Below are 21801 nucleotides of genomic sequence, written 5' to 3'. Positions count from 1 at the left end.
AGAGAGAGAGAGAGAGAGAGAGAGAGAGAGAGAGAGAGAGAGAGAGAGAGAGACTTGCCCTTGTGTGGTAAAGCCAACCCCAATTACATACCTCCTTCAACAAAGCCACACCTCCTAATCCTTCTCAAATAGTGCCACTCCCTAATGACAAAGCATTCAAATATATGAGCGTATAAGGCTTATTCAAACCATCACAGAAACTCTCACAATTTAGAGAAATTTAAAATGAATGTGTTTTCCCTCTCATTTTCCTAATAAATGATGATGAAGAGATAACAAATGTATATTTGTGCAATTTATGGCGATATAAGCTGTTTGTCCATGGTACACAACCCACAATATATTTTTGAGGACACAAGAGCTTGTTTGGGTAAAAAAGTAGTACACTTAGCTAGAGTAACCCATGCATCTTTGGTGTATTTCCATTTCATATGCTCATCGTTGTTTTTGAGAACTTAGCCATCTGTGCATGGACAGCAGTAGACTAGCATTATTCATAGTGAAGGTATACATGTGGCTGTAAATATTTAAACTGTGAATGCTCAAGTTTCCATTGGTTCCTTGGTGAGCTCCAGTCTGTGGGCACATGTACGTTGATACCATTGTATATACAAGGCTTTTATCATGACAGAGATCTCAGTGCGATTAGCTACAAATATGCGAACTATGGCCAGTATGTGTGCTTTCATCCATGAATGCTGCTTTTGACGTGGATATCTAGCAAGGAGATTTGGGCCAGTACTAAAACCACTTTCATCAGGTTCTTAGGAATTGATGAGGATGTTCTCACTCTTCTCATTTCATTGCTGGGTGGCATCATTAATTTATAGGCTCTTTGCTCCAAATATCTCAGGTATATGATACAACTATGTCAGTAAAATATCTGGAAACCTAAAATGCTAAAATATATAAAAAATCAGCCATTCTCATTGAAGTCTCAGGGTTGTGTACCTCACTCACAGTAGATTCTGCAAGTGCCCTCTGACTTATTACTCATCTGCCAGAAACAGTGAAGACTTCTGTTAACTCGTTCCTCCTCATCATATTTTTACTATTAACATAATTTCACCTTTGGTATTTGGACTATATGCCATGTTAAGATTATCAAATGAATCTATCAGTTGCACAGCTCCCAACTACCACCAGTGGTGGCTATAATGGATATAAAATGTAGTACCAGATTGTTTAATTGGATTCGGCAGAAGCAGAGGTGGGAATGTTCCAAAAGACCGTGGCTCACTCCACCACACATGTTTTCCATTGATGGCTGATGTTCTTCAGTTTTCCTAATTACAACTTCAGGCTGCGTCCATCCGCTCCAGGATGCTTATTCCATTTGTGGCTTGCCTGTATCCTGTGCATTTCCTTCCTTCAGCCCACCTCTTGGACACGTTAACATTATTCCCAGTCACAATGCGTACCACAGGTGCTCACAGCAAGTTTGGGGGAAAAAATAGAATGGATACTTGTTAACATTGCTTTGTGTTAAGTTATAATATTTGGTGAGGAGAGGCTTACAAGCTTGGGTGGAAGGGAACAATTGGAAAGATGGGTATTTGTCAGTCTGCAGCACTTCTTTTTGCTATCATTTCTTTTAGCAAAACTAGTAACTGGCCAGGCATGGCTGAAGAGGTCTGGAGGATGCAAAATTATGCAGGATGCATAATTCTAATTTTAACTGGAAATACATTTGAGGCTACTCTTTGATTCTAAGTCTATTGATTAAGCAGTGTTTATGAAATCTTAGGCTAGTCTTCAGTTCATCGTTCAATCAGGGAGACAAATGTACAAGCTTTGGCTGTGAACAATACAACACAGCACAAGCCAGTGAACATGAGTTAGAGCATACAGAACAAGTGTGTATGTGCATCTGAATGCCTGTGTTTCTAAGGTCTGTGAAGGAAAAAGAGGAGTGAGCCACAAGAGGTTGTGTATGTCCAGAAATATGCTCAAGACACTGACGGAAGGAAAGATGCTGGTATTTGGGTCAATAAACCAGGGTAAACACTGGATGTCCAGGGTCCAGGGTGGCCTTTTCCTCTACTTTTGTCTTGCTATCCTCTGGGTCATTCTGTCCAGCAGTCTCCACCTTATCTCTCCATACCCTTCCTGACATCACAGTCCTGGTATTTGCTGCACTGAACAGGATGCTATTCTCTGTGCTTTTACTCACACCAAGTCCTCAACAGTCATGTGACCATCGCATATCTTTTACTTTCTAGGGATTGCAGTCTCCTTCTGACTGTGTCTCTAAAGCAGTACACTCAGGCCCCTCAACATTCACCACCAAAGGACTGAAACTCTCTCTCTCTCTTTCTTCCTCCCTCCCTCCCTCCCTGTAAAACACAGTGAACACTCTCAGTTGTCTTACTTGCTCATTTTTCTGTTTTCTGTGGCCCTCCTCTAGGCTGAATACCTAAAGCATTTTGTTTGCAGCCCTACTTAGCCTGAAGTAGGTGTCTGATAACAATGTGCGGTAAATCTATCAGTGCCGGGGGGGTCTCTCTTATGGTTGGGGCAGAGACAGCTTGGCATTCCTTTCCATTTCCTATTCGAGGAGCTATTTGCTGAGAGGCAGGAGGAATGTAGTGAGTGGTGAGTGGCGAGCAGGAGCTGGTGTTGCTATGACATTACACAGTCCCATGTCTCTTCTCTTGTGCTTCTTTGGAGTCATAAGAACATGGGTAAGAACAGCCCTCCAGAATATTTCAAAGAGATAGGCTTGAAAGGAACAATTATGTGGGTTGAACCAAAATTAGTAAATTATATTAGAAAAAGGCTGCTGGCTCCATTTCTTTTCCAGTGTGTTTGGACACTGTAGGTCTTGCAGAATGAAATTTCTGCACACAGTGAGGCAAGATGTTATGTTTTCATCCTGCCCCTTGAAGCTCCTGTATACAGTTTACTGATAGAGTACATGTCTTGGCTTGGTTGTCCTTCTCAAAGCAGCACTGAATCAATCTGCCTACCCTTGTTAATTTAGTGAAAAGCATTTAGAGAACCTGTTGTTCATTTCTCACAGGAGCATACCTCCAGCTAACTGTACAAGTGGAGCTCAAGTGAGTCCCAGTTGTAGCTGGATTGGCTCCTAGGTGCCTGGCCAAGGCATGAGAGTGTACATATTCTTCAGTTACCCACTGGAGGTAGATAATGAAATGCAGCAGTGGTTGCTTATACTCTGTTAGTTCATGTGACAATAAATTATCCCTTATTCTGTTTACATGCTAGATTTTAAAAGCCTATCTATGGTACTCATACTGGTGCCCAGTACTGACCAGTTCATATTTATCCTCCTTTCCTATATACCTCTTTTTGTACCCTCTTGCTTACCCCGCTGGGGATCAGTGTTTCTCTTCTATCAGCCAGCAGACCGAATTGTGCTTTATTCTATACTGCCTTCACAAGTGGGTAATTCTCCTATCTGCTCACTACTATTCAGTAATCTACAATGCCTCTTTTGTTCTTTAGCACTGCAGTGACAACACCCATCCTTGCCAGTCAGACATGAATATTGAAGGAGCCTGGAAGAGAGGCTACACGGGGAAGAACATCGTGGTGACTATCCTGGATGATGGCATCGAGAGAACCCACCCCGATCTAATGCAAAACTACGTGAGTGTTTGCTGTAGTCACCAGTTCCCCACCCCCTCCTGGAAGCAGAACACTTCTGTTGGGATGGTCCAGGAGTGGGAGAGCTGCTGGCAGATGTGGTGGGAGATATGGCAGGCTCTGTGTGATGTTCCTTCCTTGTTAAAGGTGAGCTCTTACAGCACAGGGATCACAAGATAACATTTCTCTTTCCAAGTCCCATGCCTTTGATGGGGTAGCTTTCAAAAGGAGAGCCATTAGGTATTAGAAACCCTGCCACCAGCACCATCTATTACCAACCACACCCACTCTTCTCAATAATTCTGCCAGGCAGTATACTGTCTTTTATGGAAAAGAGCAGATTGATAACTTTTCCTCAGCTATTCTGCCATCTTTTTCTTCCCTATGTCTTCTTGTTTTTTTCAAAAAAAAAAAAACCAACTTCTTAAAAACTACTTTTTAGATTATAATAGAATTACATTACTTTCCCTTTCCTTCTGCAAACTTCCCATGTAACCTTCCCTGCTCTCTTGAAAATCATGGCCTCTCTTTTCACTGATGGTTGTTACATACATACATGTATATGTATATACATATATTTCTAAAGTTACAAATACAGCCTGCTCAATCTGTATAATGTTACTTGTATGCATGCTTTTAGTCCTGAGGATTTAGTATCAGATAAGCAATTGATGTGCTCTTCCCTAAGGAAGACTATTTCTGTAGCTGTAGGTATTCCTTAGAGCCTGTAATTCTTTGTGTAGGGTTAAGGGCTGTGGACATACCCAGTCTACTTTGGCATATCTATTGTCCTTGTTCAGGTCCTGCTTAGGCAGCTATATTGATGAGAGTTTATAAGTGTAGCTTCTGACATTTCTAGGAGACACAGTCTCACAGTAATCCTGGTCAACTCCCTGATCCTCTGGTTCTTACAATATTTCTGCCTCCTCTGTCCCTGTGTTGCCTGAATGTTCCCTGAACCAAGGTGTAGGAATCATTCTGTAGATGTACTCACTGAGACCAGGTTGCACATTCCTTCATTCTGATTGGTTGTGGTGTTCTGTAATGTTCTCTATCTATTGCAAAGAGACCCACTTCTTGTTTGCTCCTGGTAATACATATCCATCCATCCCTTCCTTTGAGAAGAAGCTGAAGATTTGCTTAGCTCTACTTTGAATGGAAATCAGTGGTTAACCTCACCCTGTGGCCAAGCACATTCAGATAAAAGTATGCCTCTTTGCAACATACAACATAAAGCCTCACTCCCCTCAGATATAGATGTCTGGAGATTGAAGTCAGTTATCCTGAGTGAGATATGAGATCAGAACTCAGTTGTAGAAAGGACATCTGTCTTGTCATATGCCAGGAAGGCTCTCTGCTATCTACCTATCTGCTGTAGACTGGGCTTCAGTAAGTGAAATTTGTGTCTACCTAAACATGGCAGCTTTTTCCTCTGTTATGTTTTTCATTCTGAAAGAATATTCTGTAGGATTACTTGTTCAGTTATCAATGAAGCTGCTATCCCACTTCTTACTAGGAGGCCAGGAAAAGCATTCTCTATTATTCAGAAGAAAGACTTAAACTTCTGTCTGATTCATTTCATGTTCAGATAGACTACAGAATAGTCTGTTTGGTGCCTCTCTTTCCTTTGAGTAAAACTGTCAAGGTGTCTTCGAGTCACTCATTCCAAAGCACTTCCAGTTCTGGCAGCCAGGAAGAGAAGCAGGGCTCCTGTGTACAGGAAACAGAACCTAACAATATTATATGCATCTTGTATTGTGCTTAACTCTACAACACATTTCGAACTCTGTGGACTAAACTGTATTTTCAGAAACTACTACAAGAATTCAGTAAAGACTGGAAGCAAAGATAATATTGGATTTTATTAACATCAGGCATAGAAGCAATCATGAAGCATAGGGGAATTAATAATATTCTGAAACGGGCAAAGTGCAGGAATAAAAAAATTAAGCTGTAGAAGTGACCCTGTGAGTTCTCTTTACTATTCCGGAGCTTTTTTCCTAACCATTTTTGAAAGCAAACAAATAAATCCAACTCTGGCTTCAGAGGTTCTGTTTTCTCATTTTAAACCATAGCTTAGGACAGCTTTGCTCATCATTTGGGCTGTTCTCGGAGATGTAGGATAATAGTAGGAGTCTCACTTGAAGGCTCATATGGAATAGAAATTATGCCTGAAACAAGACTAATGTTGTATAATACAGATCCCAGGAAACCTGATAGAATAAACATATAATGTCTTAGCTGGCTGTCACTTATGTGAGAATAATTGGTTTTTCTTCTAAAAAAAATCACTAAAATAAGATAAAGATTAATGCAAGCTCAGGACTTCAAGTAAGGGGCATATATATATATATATATATATATATATATATATATATATATTCTAGATATTAGGAAAGTGCTTAGAAAATGTGGAATTTAGGGCATCTCTGTAAGATAAGTAGCTCAGGAACTGGGTCATTCTGGATAAGAAGGGGAAAGTCTTTTGGTCTACACAAACTACTTCAACTTAAAGGAATAATACACCATTATTATTGAACCAGCAGTCTCTTCCTAGGGAGTCGTATGCTAGTGAACCATGAGTATATTCATTAACCTAATTACTCTCTTGCAGAAATGCATTTAAGAATGCATGAGCTCGTGAGGTATCTCTAACTACAGTCTGTTTTCTCTTTTTTCTTCACGGTCATAGGATGCTCTGGCAAGTTGCGATGTGAATGGGAATGACTTGGACCCGATGCCTCGTTATGATGCAAGCAATGAGAACAAGTAAGATTCAGAGGCGGGCTGGCATGTGGCTCTCTGCTTATGTTAAGGGAAGTAGTCTCTTCAAAACTCTCGGTAACAAATGGTCTTTAAGTCACAGCAGGAGGAGCAGGTATCATTTTACTGAAGTTTCTAAGTAAGAAAATGGAGTTGGTTATATAGGAAACATAGCTCCTGGCAGAGCCCTGAGGGATGGCTCAGCATCTCCAATCAATCTCCATCAATCTTACAGATGGAAGTGAAGATGTTGCCTCCTGAGATAATTAGTCCATAACACATGTTTTAGAGATAGGTGTGCTAAGGAGAACAAAACAAGAGTAATTCCCAAAGTTTCACTTACTGTTAAGTCCAAAATATATGTTTGGACATTGAAGTTACAGTCACAGATTGTGTTTTACACCAGGGCACAAGAGAACTTTCAAAGCATTATTGCCAGTCATGGACTGCATTATCTTTCCTATCCCACTTCCTAATGAAGAGACCTAGTATCTTTCCCCACTTAGTATGGGAGTTTTTACTGAATACAAATGAAAATGAAGATCCACTGGATAGCAGAATCTTTATCGTTCTTCAGTGGGTAAGTGGAAATGGTTTTTCCTACCTACAAAGTCCATCAGCAGATACTCCTGGACACTAAACCACATTAGTGGATCTCTTCCTTCCCATACTTCAGAGTTCTCCTGAGAAAATGTTAAAATTTAGAAAATTTTCTGTGACTTTTTCTTATCATGTTTGAGTTGGTGCCACAGAAATGCAAAGAGGACTGCTTTGGCCACATATTGGGTAATATTTGCAATCCACTGTTTTTCTTTGGGGCAGACTTTCTTAGGGTAGCATTTGGTTAAGTAAGTCAACAAGCTCAGATAAAAACCAGATGACCCAGACAATCTTTTCTATTGCTTTCTTCATCTACAAAGATGTTTCAATGAAGAAGCTATAGAATATGTCATGTGTTAATATCAACAACCAAGTGTATGTGACAAATAGGGTCTGTGGAGAAAACAGTAATGCATAAATTGATAAACATAGACTTTACCAAAACTTCTAAACAGAAAGAGAAGGGGACTAAGATATAGCTCATATACTTCTTTCAGACAAGGTCTTTGTTGTCTAGATTATAATGTTTCATGAACTTCACATAAGCAGTAAGAGTTTCATGCAACATGAGCTGATTTTTTTTAGCCCAAGTACAAGCCAGTGTGAAATGACTTGAGTCATTTAATATTTAAGGATGTATTTTTGTGGTGTTAGGGGTAAGATATGAGAAGTAGTTGTCCTTCTGTGTTTGCTTTGCATTTAACATTTCTCTAAAAATAATCTTTAAAACAAAAACAACATACTGCTAGTACCTCTCCATACTGTTCTGCTGATGTGCAGCATAGGCATTCCCAAGAATCCAACAGCACTCGGCAGAATCTCAAACACAGAGAAAGTACAGACTCGACATCTGTAGCATTCACAAATGTTATTGACCATGCTGCACACACGATAGGGATGTAATTAAGTGCTAACCTAGTTTTTTATGTGTTAAAGAGATGAATGTATCAAAACTCTAGTAAGGTGTTTCTTTATCCTGGACAGAACCAGAGGTGTACTTATTTCTCTTACAAGCACAAATATCCCCATTTCCACTCACACTGTACATGCAAGAAAACAATAACTGCTAAAACTAAGAGGAGAAAACAGAACAGTAAGGGAAACTACAGAACAGACAAAGGGCCAAGCAGAAGGCAAAGTGTGCAGGGAGAAGGCCCCCATGTGACTCAGGAATAAAAGAAAGGCCATCTGAGAGCAGGCAGAAGCTGAAGGGCCACCGGCATGACCATGTGTGGATCATTATGTCCTATGATGGGAGCCGTGAGTTTATGCGCTCCTACATGTTCAGTTTATCTGATGTGTTTTGTTTTGTTTAGTGTAATTCACCTAGAAATTCTAGGAGAGAATTGCACATAAGTAAATGCCAATTCCACATATGCTCAGCATAGTCCCTAATGTATCAATCATGTTGGAAGAGTCTGTTTGTCAAAACAAGTGTTACAGCAAAGCTGACTGTAATGTCCCTATTCACTGCATTTATCACATAAGTGTTTACAGAGAGAAAAGAGGAAGGGAAAATGTAAAATGTCTATATCAGGTTAATGCCCAGTGTCCTCCTTTAGGATATGAATGTACAGGTATCCTATGGTAAGAATGGAAGACCAATGGGTTGAGCCCTGTAGCTAATTATGTCTAAAATTGATCCCTTAGCTAGTTACATTTAAATCTTCCTGTGGTAAGTTTTTACCTTGAAATGGAGTGGTGATGGTGAGCATTATCAAAAGTGTGTGTTCTATAACAATGCTGACCAGTATGTCTGTATGTAAAAAAGCTAGCTGTTTGACTACTGGTTTTACTGGTGAATTGCATGCTTTTTTTTTTTTTTTTTTTTTTTTTTTTTTTTTTTTTTTTTTTTGTCTCTTTGAGACAGGGTTTCTCTGTGTGGCCTTGTCTGTCTTGGAACTCACTCTGTAGACCAGGCTGGCCTGTAGACTCAGATTCACCTGCCTCTGCCTTAGGAGTGCTGGGATTAAAGACTTATGCCAATACCACCAGCTTTGACTATCCTTTTAAACCTATATGCTTAGAAATAGTAGGTAAAGACTGCAGATTGCTAATGGGTTGAATTTAGAGACTTATTTTTTTAAACTTGGCCATTCTCAAGGACTTTTGTTCATTAATCACTGCATTATTGTTCCTTCTGGATTGCCCCACTGTATCCCAATTAGGCGCACTCAAAGAGGGGGTCACTTCACTTCATTGAGTGAAATGGGTGTTTGATTGATGGATACCAGCTTTGTTCAAGATATATGTCAATAGTTGTAGTCTTTTAAAAACATTTTCGGTTGAAAAAGAATTACACCGCTTTTCTCTCCCCTTTCTCTCTCCATCCCTGCCCCCCAAGATACCTTCCTTGAACCCTTCTCATATAACCACCTACTTTCTTTTTTTTATTTCTTAACTATATGTTTTTTATAACATTTTATTAGATATTTTCTTTATTTACATGTCATATATCTCCTTTTCAAGTTTCCCCTCCGAAAAGAAGAAAAAATAAAAAAATAAAAAAGAATAAAATAAAATAAAACAAAAAATCCCTGTTCCCTCCCTCCTCCCCCTGCTCACCAACCCACCCTCTCCCACTTCCTGGCCCTGGCATTCTCTTACACTGGAGCATAGAACCTTCACAGGGCCCTACTTTTCAAGTTTTTCAAACCACCTCCTTTCAAGTTGATATCTTATAATTATTGTTATTATCCTTGGAAAGGCTAATTTTCCATCTCCCAGCAGTCACTGGTTGCCTGTAGAAGCACTGGTTTGTCTAGTATTGGGACTCTGAGTTTTTCTCCTTCCATGTAAACATGTCCATTGATATTACTATTGTTCTGCAGCCATTCCTAGGAGAGCCTGTTTCACAGTGGACTTCCTGGAATTCTGGTTCTTTCAGTCTTTCTGCCCCCCTTTCCTATTGTTCCCTGAGCCACAAATGCAGAGGATGTGATATAAGTGCATCCGGTGGGGCTTGGTTTGCCTTGGTTTGTTTACATCTGAGTTGTGTCAAATTGTGATTGTCTGGGATAGTCTCCGTTGGCCATAAAGAGAAGGTGCATGTTGTATGCAGGTGATATAACATGAAAATTGTAAAAACAGGGGTGAAGATCACTGGGGATTGGGGGAGAAAGGTCAATATAAAAGTAGAGGAACAAAGGACAAATAATAGCTGTTTTAGAATTATTATTCTATAATTACCCCCAAATTGTATACGATACATATATTATATGTGTATTCATTATATATGATATAATATATTTAATATATATGTGTATGAATATGTATATATATGTATACATATATATATGTATACATATATATATATATATATATATATATATATATATATATAAAAGGAAGTTATACCAGTGCTCCCCATAATAACTATAGACTAACAAAAAATCCCAGGTATAAGAAACATCCATTAGAATGGTTGGTCAGGGTAGTCCAAGTGATTCCCAACATAATATAAATTAGCAATGTACCTTTGGTTGCCTCTCAGACGCTGAAGGTAAACTGCTATTGGTGAACACACCACACTCTTGGGACTCAGTACTCAGATATTCCAGCTGGATCTAACCTGAAAGCCTCCATCCTGAAGTATAGTTTCAATGGTAGCAGAAAATCCTCTGCAAGCTGCCAAGCAAGGGAAGAAACTACTTGGATATAAGATCATTAAGTAGAGGAGCTTCAATTTTAACAAAGTCAGAATAGGAAACTTGAGGCATATGCTATGCAATACCACCTTGTCGGATCAGACCAATTTGTTTGGCAATGTATTTAGTAGTACTAATACATTTAGTAGTAATACTAATACTAGTACTAATTTCCTAGTATGTGGTTGTATTTATTCATTTTTAAATGAGTATTTGTCTAAACTACATGGCTAACTATGGTGATGAAATCTATATTGATTGTGAGTAGACTGAATTGGAAATGAAATTCATAGGGAACCAATGGCTCAGGGGTTTTCGATATCCATATAGAATATAACTCAAAATGTGTGCAAACCATATCTTAGACTTAGATGATTGTGATTGGTGTGAAGTGAAGGAAATACAAAGCTATGTAGTTTCTTTTTCTAACCACTCTTTCAGTGCCCAAATGGTGATATGTTGAATCTGTGTTACTGATGATAAAGAAATAACATCATAATAGAGACTAAAACCTCCTGTCTTCTGCTCCTGATTTACCTCAATTCATTGTGGCTTGCACTGTTGTGGACTTAAAACAGAATGCCTCCCTACAACTGAAACAGTCTCACAGTCCCCTGGCATTTCATCCTTCTACTACTATTTCAGTAAATGAATTATTGATGACTGAGCTAGAGCAACCCTTCCCTAGGTTGTCTCCTGTTAAGTATTCTCTCTGCTTAAGCCAGGGCAATGTGTGTGAGAGAAGATGATACCATTGTATCATATTGGGTGTGTGGTGTGTGGCTTCAGAATCCAGTTGCTCTGCAAGAGAAACCAACCTAGAAGTTAAGATTCATTTTCTTAAACAAATAGAGATTTTTTTCCATTTTCTTTTTCATCTCTTATTTTTGAGAGTTAACCAAAGAAAATAGAAATACATTTCCTCATGGATGTCCTCACCCCCCATCCCACCTGACCTCTAAACTTCCTGGGGCATCCAGTCTCTTGAGGATTACATGCATCATCTCTGAATGAACACAGCCCTATCAGTCCTCTACTGTATGTGTGTTCGGGGCCTCACATCAGCTGGTGTATGCTGCCTGTTTGGTGGTCCAGTGTTTGCGAGATCTCAGGGGTCCAGATTAATTGAGATACTAGTCCTCTTAATAGGACTGCCCTTCTACTCAGCTTCTTTGACCTTCCCTTAATTCAGCAACAGGGGTCAGCTGCTTCTGTCCATTGGTTGGGTGCAAATATCTGCATCTAACTCTTTCAGCTGCTTGTTGGGTCTTCCGGAGTGCAGTCATGCTAGGTCCGTTTTTGTGAGTGTTCCATAGCCTCAGTAATAGTGTCAGGCATTGGGACCTACCCTAAGGCTGGGTCCCACTTTGGGCCTGTCGCTGGACCTTCTTTTTCTCAGACTCCTCCCACTTTCCATCCCTGTAATTTTTTCAGACAGGAACAATTATGGGTCACATTGGGGTGGGCAGGAGGTATGAGACGTGGAACAGTCAGAGGGTGGATGGTGCAGGGTGGGGTTGGGGGTGGGGGATAAAATATGGAGTGTAAGAAAATTAATTAAAAAAGAAGTACATTTCCTTTGGTTCTTTAATCTTTCACACATTTTTTTTTTGTAGTTTTAAGTATGTTATAGAAACCAATACGTATATCTGGCTCTCTATTTCTTATTTCTGCACACAGCTGTTGCCAGAAGATAGTATTCTAATGCAAAAGCCAATACATTTAAATTATAAGAGAAATATTGTAGCTCAGTACTAGACTAAAAACCCAACACTGTAAGATCTGTGACCATACCAAGTTGGAGCATTAGTAATCCTTTACACCATGAATTTAACCAAAGTACTAATTATCTATAATTTAGGAGAACAGAAAAAACTTACCAAAGTAGAGGAAGGTTGTTGCCAACATTTAAATTGCCTTTCTATATAGTTTCTAAAATATTCCTTTAATATATTTTCAAGATCACAGTTTTACCTAGTAGTTGCTTGGTCTCTGAGTATCAAATAAATTCATGCATAATAGCATTGACTGCAAATACAGTTCCTAGATTCTTCACACTAAGAATATTTTACACTTTTCATATACAGCCACCGTTCATAGTCTGTTGACAATGTGTCCTGGATTAGATAATCTGTAAACAGAAAGAATAGTGAAAAGAACAGAAAATAAATTAAATGCACAGATTCTGGAGGATAGGTAGTCTACCATCAAAGGAACAGTGGACTTTGTGTCTGCAGCAGGTCCCTTTCTTATGAAAATACTCTCTGCATGTGTTGCCATTGCCAAAGGAACAAGCAGATTCCTTTAAGCAGGTTTCATAAGGGCACTAATACTAACTACTGGGACTCTAGCGTTCTCTGCATCTCTAAAGACCTTAAGTACTTTCAGATGGCTCTAGGAGAGATCTCCTAGGATCTGCTTGTTCTGGCTCAGTATTTAGCACTGTTGGTTCCGTGACCCCTGTCTGTGTCTGTGTATGTCCCTTGAGTGAACTGCTTTAGCCAGTATAAAAGACCTCAGAGTTCTGGGGTAGGCCTGTAACTGACAGAGGTGTATGTCTGTCCTTTATTTAACTTGCTGTTTTAGAGAGCAAAAGGAAAAAAATGTTCAAATACATCTGAGGACAAAAGTAATTAAATTTATGAGAGCCATTTAAATAGCTGTTTATTCTTTAATGAAGGTTGAACAAATATGGAAAGTGGTTATCTAACCTCAAATTCCTATAGAGCTGTTACCTGAAGTATAAATATTCATCTTCATAAAAATTACATTAATTATTCCGGGGCTTGTATTCATGCTAATGCAACCTTCAAACTCTTTTGTTCTGCTCTTTGTCAATTTCAGTATTTTCTCCTCTAGGATTTGGGGACTTACTGTCTTGGGACCCTCAGTAACAGTTTTGATAGTCTGATTGATGCTATAGGTTAAAATGAAGTTTGGGTGTAATTTATTCGAACTCCATGTACTGTTGACATGAATAATTAATAGTTGCTTAAATTTAAATTTCTTATTTAAAAAACAAACTCACAACTTCCTAGGGCTCTAAAGCAGATGGAAATTGCAGTAAGGGAAGAGGTAAGTATCCTTTTTAAATAATGAATTAAGCATTTGAGCAGGATTTCCAGACAGGTGTATTTGCTTGTCTCTCTTTTTGTTTTTTTTTAAATCTCCTCAGCCTCCTCCTTCTCATGCCTATATTTTCTGTTATTTCCTTCCATCCAGAAATATGTATGCTCATAGAGCATGAAGACCTTGTGAGGTGGGGGCAGGGGGGCGTAGAAGAGTCTTGGTACCCTTACTAAACATAAGCAAAGGGTCGAAGAACTCTCAAAGTGGATTAGCTGGCAAATTTCATGTGAGATTCAGAAGAAAAAAGTCAACAGAAGAGAGATAAACTTCTTTTCGTTACTATACAACCTGCACAACTTACAGGATCAAGAATATGCTGAAAGAATTTTGGACTTCAGTCTTGCAGAATGTTCACTTTAAGATCATTGAGATCACTGAGGTGGCTGCATTTTAATTTTTATCAAATTCCTCCAGATTAAAGGACTAAAGTTAGAATTTTGTCATTATAAGGTAACAGAGGTGTTATATTTTGAATTGTTTATTAATCCTGTTGCAATAGAAGCTTCCTCTTCCTATGTGGATTAGGTATATGCATTTATTTATTCAAAGGTCACTCAGTAAATAAGACTAGATGATAGAGAACAAAAATATCCTACTTCTACAGGGTACTTAGGGACCAGCCTATAGCCCATTGCCCCTGTATCTGTGACCTTGAAGATCATCCTTCAAAGGATTTCCCTTGCTATATCTGTTCATCTTAAACTACCAATGGCCTATATATCCATGTTATGTTTGCTTGTATTTCGTTACCATGTAAACATAAACTAATAAAATTAACACATGTCTATTCACCATTCACAGCATCTCACATTCAGGAAGTATGCCCACAGTTGCTGAGTGAGTGACAGGCAGAATTTTAGCTAATTTATTCTCATGGGGTCTATTTACTCACATAGCTAAATTAATCAGTAGAGGAGAAGCTGATGTCTAAGTTGACCACAGACTCACAGATCAGTCATGATCAGAATGAAACACTGTGTTCACTGAGAACTTGCTATCCAAGGTTCTGCTTCTTCAGAGAAAAGGAGCAAAGATCTCTGATATCACATGGATCACTGTGGCATGGAATAGAGGGCAAAGATTACTTATTTTAATAAATGATTATATAAATATGGCCCCACAATTCTATTTATTTCGGTGAAATCAATGAAGGGAACTCTAGTGAGGCCATAGGATATTTATTTAGAGGTTGTAGAGAGTTAACTACGTAACTTGCAGGCACACAAAGACAGACACAGAGCTAGAAAAACTGTATAATTGGAAAGAAGGAAGGAAGGAAAAGGGGGGAGAGAGGGAGACAGAAAAAATAAAGGAAAGTAGACAGGGCAGAAAATTGGCTGGCTTTAGGCTTGGTCGGGTTGGGTGATGAAGCTGGTGCTTGGGTCTGTCAACTTTCATAGAATCTTACTAACACATACTAACAACAGCTTTTGAAAGTGGAGCTTAAGGAGTGACAGCTAATCACAATTCAAGTAAAAGTTTTCTGAAAACGGTATGAACATACCATACGCATGAATGCTAATATTATTACTGGAGCTTCTCTGAAGTAAGTACTTCAGGTCTGGAGAAATGGCTTAGCAATTAGGAGTAGTGATAACTCTTCCAGAGGACTCCGATTTGATTTCCAGCACCCACATGGCTGCTCACAACCATCTGTAACTTTCGTCCCCGGGTCTCCAGTGTCCTTGTCTGACCTTTTTGGGTATGAAGCACATGGAGCACAGACATGCATGGAAACAAAGCATCTCTATACAAGTAAGTACCACAATAAAGTGCCAGCCTGAGTCCCATAGGCCACTGGGGTGCTTTTCACATTGCTAAATTTGGAGAGCAGACTCTGAGGTTGGAGTCACAGGAAGTAAAAGTCACTGACCCCAGTGCTTTTGCCTTTGGGTGAAAAGCTTTATGAGTGCCCTGAAAATGTGGGCTGTGAGTGAAAGGTTCTCTGTAAAAGACTAAGCCCAAAGAGTACCTGGAAATGATATCTTAAGGATGTGTTCCCCTTCAGAGAGTTTCTTCCATTGCCTGTATGTCACTGACCAACTCTCAGGATTAGAGAACATGACAGGCTCTCTTGAAACCCCTCTTCTCTACTTTCATCCCAAGCTGCCATTGCATGAATTTAAAAGTGACCTTTGTTACAATAGTTTACCTCTTCCTATTTTTGGATACCCATACCCATCTGCATATAATTTACATATGCTAGTATATGCATTTCAATTTGCATAAATTACAGATAAAATTCCTTGTGGTGACACCCTGAGCTGAGATTAGCTGACTGCTCCAGGTTTCATGTGACCTTCTTGCTTTTGGTTGGCATTTTCTCCTTCATAAGTTCATCCTCATAGGATCACACCCCCTCCCACACCTGTCCCAATTACCAAAAATAGACTCCTCTTTTCTCCCTGGTCCTCCAGCTCCGATGTATCAGGTTGTTGTGTATGCCTTCTATCCCTTTCATTTTCCATCCTCCTGCTATCATGATCTTCCCAGAGATACTAGTGTTGTCATCATGCCAAAAAAGCAGCACACAACGGTCTCTCAAATTCGACCCAGTCTTGACATCAGTTCCTTGTTACTGACACTAAGTGACCTCATTTGAACCTAAGTGGTTTAAATTGTGACCTGAATGTTAACTTTATAGACTGTCAGAATATCATAAAGTTTACTGTTTTTATGTTTTGCTCTTAGAGTTATGATAGAATGTTTTAATATCTCCCAAAGGAATGGGAAGTATTTGATCTTGGAGTTGAAACAAGCACCTTTGTTTTTTCCTAATCCTCATCTACCTTCGTAATATATCACAATGGGGAAGTGATGGGCAGTGGAGAGGAAGAAATCAGTGAATTAAGGGCCTTGAATTTGCTGAAATGTAATCCAAAAGGAAGCACAAGGCTCCAAGTGGGGAACCCTGTCAAAAATATCCCTAGTAAAAATCTTGCATTTCTTTCTGGTCCACTCTGAAGTCTACTGTGAAGGGGTGGGTCCACCCAGGCTCTCCCATTGGTACTGTAGTTTTTCCCACTGCAGGAATACGTTGGTGACTCTGACTTCATTTTCTCATAGACTGGATTAAGATCAATGTGCCTCAGCGTCTGAGGGGTGTGGTACTGGTGGCATTGTAATAGGAGAACAACAAATGCATATTTGTATGTGTGACATTCATATTGTTAAAATCTTTATGGCCCAAATGCAAATAGGAGCAGCTATTTGAGAAAGCTGTTTCAAGTTACATTGACGTTCTTTATTCCATCTCTGTTCATAGCTGCGTTTTTATATTCCAATCCATTCCATTTATGTTCTTCTAAAGTTTTGCTTGTTTCTATGGGCTTCTTTGGGAATCTGCACTGTCAAACCTATTTCAATTATAAGGGATACTAAGTCATATTTAATGCATCCTGGTTGAAAGAGAAGACCCATTGTTCTTCATATATCTGTCAAGATTGCTTTTCCCTTGTCTTTACAGTGATGTTAAGCTATAAAAGAACTTTGTTAAGAATGTTACCCATATCTTAAACTCACATAATGTTCTGCTTAAAAGATTGATGGGTTTCTGAAATTCATATAGATAGTACGTATTTGTAAACTTTAAGACATATATTTGAAGTGAAAAAAAGAAAAATGCTTTTGGGTGAGGGAGGCCTGAGTAATTCCTAGGTAAATTGCATTTTAAAACTGTGTAATCCTTCTATACACTGAGAGAATTTATTAAGACCTATATACTCTGAAAAAACACAGGCCTATGCTGAAACATGGGCAAATATCATGTGCTGATATTTGAAGTTAGCTGTGTCATTATAAAAAGTTTAGAATGTAATGTATACACATTACTCATTAAATTTTCCTGTGAGCATTTTGATAGCTCTGATAAGTTTGATGTGTGACTTGAATGTAGTAGACGATAACACTATCTTCTGAAGAAACCTTAGCTGGTTCAGCCATGTGCTATCCACTCAGGGAAAGCTAACAAGGTCGCCATGTGTCTTTCATGAGAGAAGACAAAGAGGGCACAAAGCCTTGGTACTATTTAGTAGCATTAGTCTGCCCATCATCTCTTGGATGGATCTCTCCTGCTCAAGGGTAGAAGAGCCATCTATGGAGAAAAAGGTTTATTGGTTACAAATGGCCTATAGTTTGCAAAGCACTTTTACATATATTCTCATATGTCCATTAAAAATTACTATCTCATGGGAAGGCTAGATTCAAGTGTGTAGTAGTAGTAGTAGTAGTAGTAGTAGTAGTAGTAGTAGTTCTCTTTCTCTCTCTAGATTCAAGTATGTGTGTGTGTGTGTGATCATCTCTCTCTCTCTCTCTCTCTCTCTCTCTCACACACACACACACACACACACACACACTCACACACACACACACACACACACACACACACACACACACATACACCAGCCATCTCAGTTCTTTTCTATGTGTGATAAATTTTTTTTCTCTTGAATCTTGATGAAGGCCAAAGATTTCTTTGGTATGGTTACTGAAATTTTAGGAAACTGCCCATTTCCACAGGCCTCGCTTGCTGTTGTCCAGGGTGTTTCATATCACTGCTTTCTTAAAAAAAAAAAAAAAAAGCACCAGCCTGCTACTGGCTGACCATCTCTCCTCAAAATGTCAAATTTGAACTGCTACAAAATCTTATACATTTTGACCAGGAATATGATAACCTTAGGTTGAAATTCTATGCAGAGGGCTCTTTTGTGCATAAAATTATTTTAAAATTGTATAAAATGATTGTTAGGCTTGGAGGATAAGGCAAGTTAGACTTGGTAGACTTGAATTTAATACTGCAAGTGTCTCCTTATATATGAGATATTCAAAACTCTCATTTCTGAAGCACTCCTTGGTTCTAAGGATAGCAGATGAGAATGGCTTCAGAGGCCAAGCAAGCTCTTACTCATGTGAGGAACTGTTACTGTTCCTTTATTCTCTTTGTTTCCTCTCTCTGCCTTTCTCCATCCCCATGTCTGTCTTGCCTCACTGTGTTTTTCTTGATTGAATATGAGGTTTAAAATTTATAAATGGTCCACAGCTTACAAAACACTCACCTCTACCTTGGTGGTATCTCTAACAACTTTGAGCACCCCAGTGTCTTTTCAATAAACTATGGTTCAGCCTAACTTCATCATTCCAAGATTCCAGAAGTTAAATATTTTAAGTATTTCTCTGAATGAAGTAAAGTGAATGCAAATTTACATTGTTTATAAAACTGATTCTTGCCCCAGATTCCTGTTCCTTGTGTCTCATGAGATATCCTCACTCAGAACAGCTAGCTACTGGGTGCAGCTTCTAAACATAGTGTTTATAAGTTAAAGTGGCTCATGGAGGAACTGTAGTTCATTTATTAAAATAAATGTAGTGCTTATAAATGATGAACAATTTTTAATTCATGAGAACAATTATAGTTCAGTTGTGAGAACTTAATGCTTATTTTGTAGCATAGTGTTTCCTTCTGAAAAGAATTTTTGTAAACCTACTAAGTCCATATCACTGCTTTAGTTATAAATGCTTTACTTTAAAAATGAAACTACTGATATATTTCTATGAATTCATTGTTAACCTAATATGGTACTGTGAAATTGGGCAGAATGTAACTTGGAAACACTGGCTTTCCAAACAGTCTTTCCTGGACTCACACTGACATATCTTGATAGGCCTCAGATTGCTAAACTTTAGATGGTGTGGATATGACTTTCTCTTCCTCAGCCAAACTGGTTAAAAAATATATTTGAGGATCTGTTTTAAAACCTCTGTTTCATAGTGAAATTCATTTTAGAACTGAACTTGAAATGAAAGGTTTCCTTATACAATAAATAAATAAATAATCAACCCAGCGTTAGTAGCCCTAGCAATGTGCTGTAGAGGAATTGTACTGCAAAGTATGTGGAGAGACTGTGCAAGTGTTAGCTTGATCCCTATCTTGAAAAAATGACTGGTGGGAGCAAATTAGTACTGAGGCCATGTCGTAATGACTCACAGTACCTTAATATTGCTGAGCTCCTCCCAGGTTTCCCCAGGAAGACATGGGCTTCTTAGCCAACTGGGTTTCATTTTCTTATCCTTTTTATTTTTATTTTCATTATTTTTATTTTTATTATTTTTATTTTAAGGCAAAGAGCCAGAAGTTTCTCTCTTCCCTTGGAGAGTCACGTTTATCTTGAATTCATATGTGAACATATTTCTCCTCTGTCTTCGGAGTGTTATTCAGCTTTGTGCCACTGTGACAGAATACCAGAAGTAAACAAATTAGGTGGGAGAAAGATCTATTTGGACCTTAAGGTTTCAATCCACGGTTGCTAGGCCTATTGTGTTAGGCCTGAGACAAGGCACTATTTGGTGGCACAATACTGGGATAGAGGAGGTCTACTTACCTCCTGGGGGCCAGGAAGCAGAAAGAATGAGATTCCAATATCTGTTTCAATGGTACACCTCCCATCAGTTAACTCTCTTCTAGTAGTCTCTACATTGTAAAAGTGCATCCCCCACTATAGCACCCAAGGCCTATGGGCCATCCTTCAATTCACAGCCTGTAGGGGCACTTACGATCCAAAGAGCCGCTTCTAGAGATCTCCAAGTTCTATAGGTATATGGAATCTGCAGGGTCATTTTAGCTGCTCCACCGGTGCTCTCTTACCTTGTACTGTACTTTTAACTAGTTGCCCTTTCCCTATCCATTAAAATGTTAACATGTTTCTTTCATACTGTAGACTGGTTAATAGTATTCGCTTGATTCACGGTAGTATCTAGTTTTTGTATTAGTATTTGTATTCATACTCTAGTATGCTTACATGTTCCTGGGCACGCTGTTATCCTAGTACATGCTGCCCTTACTACTAACTTAATTTAGGTGATCTAGTTGAGTACCATGGTTGGGCATCCCTGCTAATGTGTGGAATCATTGCCTGTTCCTTTTGCGCATCTGGAGAAAATAAGAAAATAAAGAAAGGCAACGAAATATAAGATTTTCACATTTGGTGATAAAAATCTAAAACTAATGACAGATCATTAATTTAGTCTTGTTCTAATATTTTGAATATTTTGCTAAAATACCTTAACTGCCTTTTTTGGTGTGGTGTGTGTGTATGTGTGTGTGTGTGTGTGTGTGTTCATCTTAAACAACTGTAAATCAATAAAAGTTTATTAACAGAAAGAACCTCCCCTGTATATTAAGTACTTATTAATTGCATGGATTTCTCATAGTTTGAGTTAAGAAGCTGCCCACCCTTGATAGCCAATGTTCTCCATTTTGTTCAGTTTCTTAGCTAGTATCAAATTAGTATAGTCAGGAAGCTGTGAACTTGTGACATCTATGAGGCAGGTCTGGAGAGGTAGCCAGCAATGTCTATTCCATGAGGATATCTGCCCAGGAGGAACAGTACTAACAGCTGTGGTTGACTTAGACAGTGTGGGATGGGAGAGCATGATGCTCTAGGCTCTTCCAGTTTCCTAAGTTTCTCTAATACTAATAGAAAGTAACAGGCATAGAAGATGCTGCAGCTCTGCAAGCCCAGGCCAAACTGAAATCCAGCCTGAAGAGTGCAGTGGGCACACAGCTCCACCCTACCAGAGGAGCTGCTGGAAATTCTTAATTGCTAGGGAAGGGTCAGTTTCCTTTAAGTTGAGAGATCAACCACATTTAAAGTGAAAGGACACATATCCAAAGATATTTGAGCAGCATAACTGGCCTGATGGCAGAGAATAAAGACCATTAGAGAAGGGGGACCTGTGGGAAGATGGAAGTGGGGATAGGATTCAATCATGTCTCAAATAATATAGTATTAAAAAGTAAAATACAAAATTCACCTTATTTCAGAGCCAAAGAAAGTCTCTCATTTACACTCTGAAAACAAAGAATACAAAGTACATAGAAAGAAAATGTTGGAAGTTACCTGAGGCTGTGTTTGTTTGTATTGATTGATTCCTATTCTTAGCTGGCTGAAATGAAATTAGGAATTAATTAAGCTTTGATTTAGAAAGGGTTTTATTTCAGGTCGTGTGTGTTGGCCTGGCATTAAGTGAAGGAAGCAGATTGGGGACATAAGCTTTG

General features: G+C 38.8%; 1 protein-coding gene across 2 annotated transcripts in view; it reads left to right on the top strand.

Moving 5' to 3' along the window:
- Pcsk5 (proprotein convertase subtilisin/kexin type 5) overlaps nucleotides 1-21801 on the top strand; it is a 416074-nt gene that overhangs the window by 125309 nt on the left and 268964 nt on the right. For both annotated transcript variants that reach the window (XM_031389877.1, XM_031389876.1), the window contains exons 4-5: nucleotides 3469-3612; nucleotides 6302-6378. In XM_031389877.1, coding sequence (XP_031245737.1) covers nucleotides 3469-3612; nucleotides 6302-6378 — 221 coding nt within the window. The remainder of the gene's footprint in view (nucleotides 1-3468; nucleotides 3613-6301; nucleotides 6379-21801) is intronic.

This window comes from Mastomys coucha, unplaced genomic scaffold, assembly GCF_008632895.1.
Source record: "Mastomys coucha isolate ucsf_1 unplaced genomic scaffold, UCSF_Mcou_1 pScaffold21, whole genome shotgun sequence".
Lineage (NCBI taxonomy): Eukaryota > Metazoa > Chordata > Mammalia > Rodentia > Muridae > Mastomys > Mastomys coucha.
The sequence above is the reverse complement of the archived record's forward strand: the minus strand, read 5'-3'. Positions and strand labels throughout refer to the sequence as shown.